Below are 7838 nucleotides of genomic sequence, written 5' to 3' on the forward strand. Positions count from 1 at the left end.
TCAACTATAGGCCTCATCCAGTAGACCACAAAATGACAATCTCTCCATGCCCAGTGAGTAACAAGTGGCTCGGGAGAGAGCTTTAGGACAAGGTCCTGTCATGTATACTTTCCCCCCCCAAATAAATAAGCATACACTTATTTACATTATGGACAATATATTTTTTCTTTTTCTTATTTTCTTTTCTATCTTTTTTTCTTTTTTTCTTTCTTTTGTTGTGTTTTGTTTTGCCCAGAGGCTATGTCAACACTGAACACTGGTGGAGCGTTTACCACTCTAGAATGGAAGAGATAGGAAAGTTGTAGTCCTGGTCTTCCTCCTCCTCCTCTTCCTCCATGTCTTCTGAGATGGCTAGATGGGGGAATACAGGGGGAGCTGTTGTTTAAACACGGATAACAACAGCGCAGAAGCAGCTCAGTGTATGTTTTCAAAGCCCTCTGATACAGCCACATTACAGCATTGTAATTTTACATGACTTGCAGTGTGATGCTTTTTTTTTTTTTTTGGCATCTGCAGTTATGCAATAAGTTTACTTAAAAACCAACAACAAACAAACCACCATAATCTATGAAGTCAAAATTGGAGAAAGTTCTGAAGAATCAATGGCTCAGGTTTTACAGGCAGATTCCTGAAATCAGATAAAAAGCGCTCTTGTGTTCTAGTTATAACTGCTTTTCGCCTTAATCCAGAGTTAGTAGAGGCAACTGCGATAAGCCGCAGCCCAGGTGTGATAATATAAAGCTGTCTTTGAAAAACAAAACAAAAACAAAAGAAAACAAAACCCCACAAACTTTTGAAGCAGTTAGTTTAGATTCCAGTGTTAATGAAGCAACAGCAAAGCAAAATACTAGAAGAATTGAGTGTCAAACAACTGGAGAGAGGCTTTCATAGGCAACCCAATGGAAGGCCATCAGGTGGATCCTAAAGGCCAGGAAACACTGCAGAGTTTGGCTGAGGATCAATGAATTTGCTGGTGAAATTTAGCAGCTACCTAGCTTTAACAGACATGGGTTTACACAGCGAGGTCTGCGTGCTTTTTAAACTGTCCATTCCCCAGGGCTTGCCTGGAAATGCCTTAAATTGCAGCAAGGTTAAAAATCACACTTACAGTTGCAAGATCCGGAGTGCTTCACTTCAAGCAGCACGCCAGAGGAGCAGGCAGCTTCCTTCATGGCACACTCGCTGGCATAAGTGGCATTGTCACTGGCGCAGACCGGCTCATCCGACTTACTGTCAGGGCAGAGCTCATCACAGAGAGAGCAACGGCCTCGGCCAACCTTGAAATCCCACAGGCATTTTTTTCCACCACCACACTGGATGTCTTCACAGGACTTTGCTTCTAGGATATAAGACACCTGTGATGAGCAAACTGAGTGTCTCATTCCCTTTCTTTCTTTCCTTCATTCCCTACTCATAGATAGACATATTATACATGTTATCACTGACTAAAGGGGATAATGAAGGTGTTAAATTGCTTTGCAATCACACACACACACACACACACACACACACACACACACACACTGTGGTTTCTTAAATCTTATAGACCTGCATTAAACACAATATTCTGTGGTATAGAATTTCACAACATCCTTGAGTTAAAATATGCATCTGATTGCTTCCTATAATTGGGATTAAAAAAAATCAAATTCCATCAATTACTGGAATCTGATAACAGGTTTTAGGAACTGTTAAGTAATTATTTTTCGCTTCCAGCAAGTCTGGCACTTAAAAAAATGTGTAAAATTGTGTGAGTTCTAAGTTTTCTAAGATAGAAAACTGTTTTCTGCTTCTTGCTGGTGTGTCAATGCATCTGGAAGACAATGGTTCTTCAGGAGGAATGTTTCAGTTAAACAGTTTTCACCCAAACTGAGGGGAACTTGCATTTACTCACTGAATAGCCCTACAAAATTAGAACAGATACATTTTCTTCCTCTCCCTTCCTTCCTTCCTTCCTTCCTCCCTCCCTTCCTTCCTTCCTTCCTCCCTTCCTTCCTTCCTTTTTTTCTTTTCCACAATCCAGAATACCTACTGATACATTTTCCCTCATAGGCTAATCCAATCGATCTGCCCAGCAAACATGTGGCCTTTCTCAGGTGGCAGGCACTAGAGTAAGTCACTCCATCATTCCCACACAGGTACTGCTCAGAAGAGGAGGGCTCTGGGCAAATCCGATTGCATGTCACACAGTAGGCATTGTTTGTCTGGTCCACAACACAGGTGGAGCTGCCAGGACAGAGAACATCCCGGCAAGTCTCTGGAAAAAAAGAAAACAAGGAGGGAGACTTTACAGTAGGCACCTTCTGGTCCTTAGGGCATAAGCGGTTGACATTATGAAGGAAATCATTAAAGCGAAGCATCCAGATTTTAACAGGCATTTGGGGGCCTGGCTGTTTCCCAGAGGATCTGTGACTCCAGGCTGGCTCCTTCATTACCCTTTAAGAGTAACAAAAGAGCCCCTTTATCTGGTATCACTATTCTGATCCCTGGGCTCTTTATGCAGACTGTACTATCCCCTTTGGGTCTTCAAAAGTTTATGAATGTATAAGATACTGAAGGGTGGGACCTACTTTTACATTTGCCTTGGTACTGGACTTCCAGTTCCGGCTGCTCTTTACATCTGGCCTTGAGGAGTGCACATTCATTGCGGTAGGTTTTCCCATCCAGCCCACACACTGGGCCCTTCCAGGTGATGTTGGAACAGTCTGGGGCACAGACACAGCGGGGTTTATTCTTCTTGTTCATTCGGCATTTTTTCCCAGGTCCGCAGTCCACATTCTCACACGTTTCTAGGAGTTGGAAAGAGGCAGGGATTCAGACCCGTGTGGGGTGGTGGTCTCAAATGCCTTGGGCAGTCATGCCTGGAGGGCCCCAGGCTGTCTCCTGGAAGACTGCAAGGGATGGGGGCTCAGGACTCATGTCCTGTATCCAAATTTTCTCAAAGACCACACTAGTTGGCGGCTTTCACTACCACACTCAGCTAAGAAGCCTGAGGACCGACCTCTGCCGACCTTGTTTTGCCTACAGCGCTGGATTCCACCTAGCTCACTCTACCCGGGGAAAACATGGAGAAACCGAACAAAACTCTGCCAGTCCCAGCCAGACAGTGGGAAAGCTGAGGGCAAGACGCCCTCTACTGAGGGCCTGCCGCCTAGGGAAGAGAAGGCCCACCTTTACAGGGGATGCAGTTGGGGGCGCCTCCGTTGAAAATCATCCACTTGAAGAGAGTATTGTGGTTCACATCCTCCTCGGTCCACGAGGTACTCAGACGGCCGGTGCTGCAGCACTCCTCTTTGCTCAATTCTGTCTTATACAGGACCTGGCAGCGGCCATTCTTGGCTTGGCGGAGCCAGCAATTCCCAGCTGTGAAGAGACAGGGATCAGGAGGTGAATGAGCAAGCAGTGGGGTAGGGCAAGGAAGGGGGCTAGAGACGGCAAAGAGGCCTGATGGGTCTGGGAACCAAACGATCGAGGGAGAGTGGGTGGGGGGCAGAGAGAGAGAGAGAGAGAGAGAGAGAGAGAGAGAGAGAGAGAGAGAGAGAGAGAGAGAGAGAGAGAGAGAGAGAGAGAGAGAGAGAGAAGAGGAGAGGAGAGAGAGACCCATACCGAGGTGGGAGGTGGGCTAAAGCAGCCACAGCCGCAGTGCCCTAGCCATATCAATGTCAGTTACCAGTGACCCAGACACAACACGTGCAGCTTGCATTGACTTTTACTAGACTGTTTACTTTTATTCGTCCCATTTCATAACCTGCAGCGACTGGAAGAACAGATTAAAGAACCTGACAAAAACAGGATGCGACGGATGTTTTTACATGTTGGTTTCATGTAGGCGGTAAGAGAATTATTTGTGACAGGGGTTAAGAAAGTAGAGAGAGCAGACGTGGAAGGGAGGGAAGGAGGGAGGGAGGGGGAGTAGGGAGAATGAATATGAATCTTCAGAAACAGATCAAGCAAAAGACACTTGTGAAAAAATGAAAGCAAAAAAAAAAAAAAAAAAAAAAAAAAAAAAAAAAAAAAAGAAAGCAGCCGGGCCCAGCCTGGGTTTGCCCTGTGCGGCCTCGAGGCGCAACCCGCCCGTCGGGCCCGTTTTGCAATCGGCCAGCCCGGAGCACGGCCGCAGCCACCGCGATCTTTCGAAATCTCCGAGGGCTGCTTTCCCTGGCGCCCACGTTCCGGCACCCAGGCAGCGCCCCTATCAGAGAGGCGGGCTGCCCAGCCTAGTGTCGGGCAGACGGCTAGGGCCAGTGCCCGGGAGGGCAGCTTACAATACACAAAACTTTACCGCTCTAACAAGCAAAGCAGCAGTACTAAAGGGGGGAGGTGTCCAGCAGGTCACATATACCTACCTCATGTCTACCAAGAACTCTTTGCAAATAGTTTTCTCCCCTAGCCCTTTTCATGGGTTCGGACTTTGGACAAGAAGACTTCTCATGAATCACCAAAGTGACTCGAGCAACTGGAGCGCAAACTGCATGGTCACCACTATTTAAAAAAAAAAAATCCTGCCCGGAGACTAATTGTTATAAAATAAATCATTTAAAAATTTTAGAAGATAAATTTCCGAAATTCGCTCTTTAATCCACGTCAGAATTGAAATCGCTCGTGGGCTGCTTATTGTTTTACAGAAAGTTAGCAGACATGAATGAGGCAAAGTGGAGAAAACTGTAAAGTACTTAAAATGCTTCGGGCTAATAATTTGGCTTGTCCTTTTTCTTCTCCTTTCTCGCGGGGCTCAGGGAGAGGAGTGGAAGGAGCATCCACTAACACTACCTCCCTCTAAAAATTTCAGTACCCACATTTCCAAGTTTGGGCAAAGTTTCTGAAACCACGTCCCCCAGCCACCCAAGAAAATTCGTTATTTCCCATCCCCCACCCCAAGTCATTTTTTAAAAAGTCACCAAAAGATATGGAAGGAAGATAGGTTAGATCGTTAGTAGGTCGACTACAGCCTCCAGGCTATTATGGATGCTCGTCCTTCTCCTGAGCCAACTAGAGGAGATAACATCTAAAGTCATTATGACCAGAACTTGGAGCATCTATCCCTAACTACTGAGGTTCCAGCTCACCCACTCACGCCTTTTCCTTTTTGAGGATAACCCGACTCTAAACTCTGCTCTCTATCCCAAAGTGTCACTGCTTCAGTCCTTTCCCCCTACTCCTTTCTCCCGGAGTGGCCGAGAGGTTCTAACATCTTCCGAGAGCAGCGTCGGTAGAAACAGACCGAGTCGAGACCGCAGAAAAGTAGAACCCCTGCTCCAGCCGAGCCTCTGGGCGCATCCCGCTCCACTCACCCTGGGCGCTGCGGTCCTCCATGAACTGGCAGAGTAGCAGCAGCAGGAGGCAGAGCCCGCCGGGCTGGTGCCTGGCGCAGACCATCCTGGGGCAGGCGCAGGGCGAGGAGCGCGGCGGCGGGTGGCTCGGACCAGCGGCGCGCGTCGCAGAGGCGAGCGGCGGAGGGCGCAACGATCCTGGCGCAGCCCCGCGCTCGCCACCGGCCGCCCGCGCGATTCAATGGACGTCAGAAGCCGGGCGCAGCCGCTCTTTAAATCTAGACGGGGGTCTTAAGGTTTGAGGTGGGCGGTCTCCCAGTGTGTGGGGCTGTGGGAGGGCGGCCGCGACCGAGGGTGTGCCGGCTCTTTGGGGGTGGGGAGCTTTTAAAAGTTCAGTGTGAATCAGGTGACATTTCCCACCTTCTGGAAACCCTTCCCAATTATCTGTCGGAGGTGCCCGAAATCAAAGAGGCAGGAGGGGAATCGCCGAGTTCTTATTTGCGTAGAAGCGGGAGGGGTCGGCCACAGGGGCGGGGGCTGGGGGCGACGCTTCGGGGTTGGAGAACATCCACTTCAGTCCTGCACGCCGCCGCTCGGAGCCGGCGCGCCCGGGGTGGCGTGCGAGTGTGAGTGTGTGTGAGTGTGAGTGTGTGTGTGTGTGTGTGTGTGTGTGTGTGTGTGTGTGAGCGCGAGCGCGCGACTGTGTGTATGCGCGAGTGTGTGTGTGTGTGTGTGTGTGCGCGCGCGCGCGCGCGCGTGAGTGAGGGTGCTGGAAGAGGCGGCCAGTGGAGCAAGGGGGACTCCGGGAGTTGGTCCCCCGCACCTTTGCTCCAGGGCTCCAGAGAGACTTCTTCAAATGCCGCAGGATCCTGGAGCTGCTGAAATGCCCCCGGGAACAGTTTCAGGATCCTCCCCGCTGAGCCTTGGCGCGGGGTCCAGGCGACGTTTTGTGTCCCGGGGTCTCTTGCGTGTCTTACTTTACGGCCACCGTGCCCTCTCCCCCCCACCCCCAAGTCCCCCAGACTGGAGTGGTTGCTAAGAACCCCGACCCCGGACACCTTCCACCCGGGCGGAGCGCTGCCGAGACGCGGCCCTCGGTCTCCACAAGTCAGAGGCAAACAAAAATGTTTAACACCTCGGAGCCGGTCGCCCCCGGCAGTCTCGCCCTCTCCCTTTCTTTTCTCCCCTTTCACTTCGCAGCGTCTGGAGCCGCAGCCCGGAGCGGGGGCGCCGACGTAGGCGGTCTGCCCCCCTCCTCCTCCGCTCCGAGACGCCCCAGTTTCTGTCCCGAGTCTCAGTCTCCCTCCCTCCCTCTCTCCTTCCCTCCCTCCCTCTCTCCCTGTCTCTCTCTCTCTCTCTCTCATATTAAAAAAAAGATTGCACCATGATATTGAACTTATGCAGCCTCAGTTTATTGAGTGCAATGCCTGGCATTCTTCGCCGAAAGTTGGCGGGTCTTCTCATTTATAACATTTTCTGGCACGGCTGAATGAAACTGAGGAGGCGATATTTCCTTTTATATAAAACGATTACTTCACGGAAAATGCTATATTGTTGATTTCAAAGCTGCCTTTTAAATTTCTATTCTTTTCGCTTCTGAAGCCCGAAAGACAACAAACAGCGAACTATGCAGACAAAAATTCTTGGACATTCTCAGATCATTGGGATTTGTTCTACGGATTTCAAATTCTCCCTTTTTTTCTCCCCCCGCCCTACCCCCCCCGACCCTCCTCTGGTCCTCCTCTCATCCTCCCACCCCCATCTTCCATCACCCTCCTCCCACCCCCTCCACAACTGCAAATAACTCAGTGATAACAGATTTTTTTCCACCAACTGCAGGAGATAGTGCTAATCTTTTAATAAAAGATCCCATTACAATGGGATCTGTCTGGACAGACTATAATAGATCCCGAAATACAGCCGTGCTAATATTAGAAGACAGTTGTTTGGGTGCCTCTCAGACGGGCCCAAGCCCCCCTTTGAAAGTGGGCATGAATCACAAAGCCCCGCGGCCGCCGCACCTGCACCGCGCGCATTCGGTGCAGCAGGCTGGTAAAAACGGGTGACCTCGCCGCCGCTTTTCGCTTTATAATTACAGTCATGAGGACGGGAGGAGAGGGGAGGGGAGTGGGTGGCCCGGGAGAGCCGGCTTTTTGCTCACTTTAGACGGCTCTAGGGGCTCCACATCCTTCTTAATCTTTCCAGATTCATTTTGTCTGTTTCTGTCTGTCTGCCTGTTTGTCTGTCTCTTTCCTCTTCTGGCTTTTCCTCCCTCCTCCCACTTCCCTCTTCTCTCTTTCCCAGCCCTTCCCGGCTTCTGTCTCCCCTCCCTCTCCCCGGACTCTGCCCATACTCTCCCTCCCCTTTCCTCGTCTCTTTTTCTTTCCTCCAACGCATTAATGTGGAGTTGTTTAGTGCCCTCTAATGGTAGGCGACATTAACAATTAATAGCAAACTGTCCCCCTTGCAGGAGCTCCAATTAATGGCAGAATTTCAAAGTTGAATTATTCCTTCTTTACTCAGAGTTGCTTATAATGTGACACTAGAGGAAAAGTTTGTTTTCTCCTC

The 7838-nt window shown here is 49.8% G+C and overlaps 1 protein-coding gene across 3 annotated transcripts; it reads right to left on the reverse strand.

The window, feature by feature from the left end:
* Positions 1-215: 215 nt before the first annotated feature.
* Positions 216-5891, reverse strand: Fst (follistatin). Of its 3 annotated transcripts, none has more exons than XM_027401433.2 (6): positions 5292-5891; positions 3172-3363; positions 2571-2789; positions 2033-2257; positions 1109-1336; positions 216-351 (listed from the first exon to the last, which is right to left on the reverse strand). In XM_027401433.2, exons 1-6 carry the CDS (start codon positions 5374-5376, stop codon positions 269-271), a joined length of 1032 nt encoding a protein of 343 aa, XP_027257234.1. In that variant the 5' UTR covers positions 5377-5891; the 3' UTR covers positions 216-268. The 3 variants fall into 3 exon arrangements, with proteins under 3 accessions (XP_027257234.1, XP_027257233.1, XP_027257235.1); XM_027401432.2 differs by having other exon boundaries at positions 1109-1339; positions 5292-5886; XM_027401434.2 differs by lacking the exon at positions 216-351 and adding an exon at positions 491-628 and having other exon boundaries at positions 1109-1339; positions 5292-5889.
* Between the last annotated feature and the right edge of the window lie 1947 nt (positions 5892-7838).

The sequence above is a fragment of the Cricetulus griseus genome, chromosome 2, assembly GCF_003668045.3.
Source record: "Cricetulus griseus strain 17A/GY chromosome 2, alternate assembly CriGri-PICRH-1.0, whole genome shotgun sequence".
NCBI lineage: Eukaryota > Metazoa > Chordata > Mammalia > Rodentia > Cricetidae > Cricetulus > Cricetulus griseus.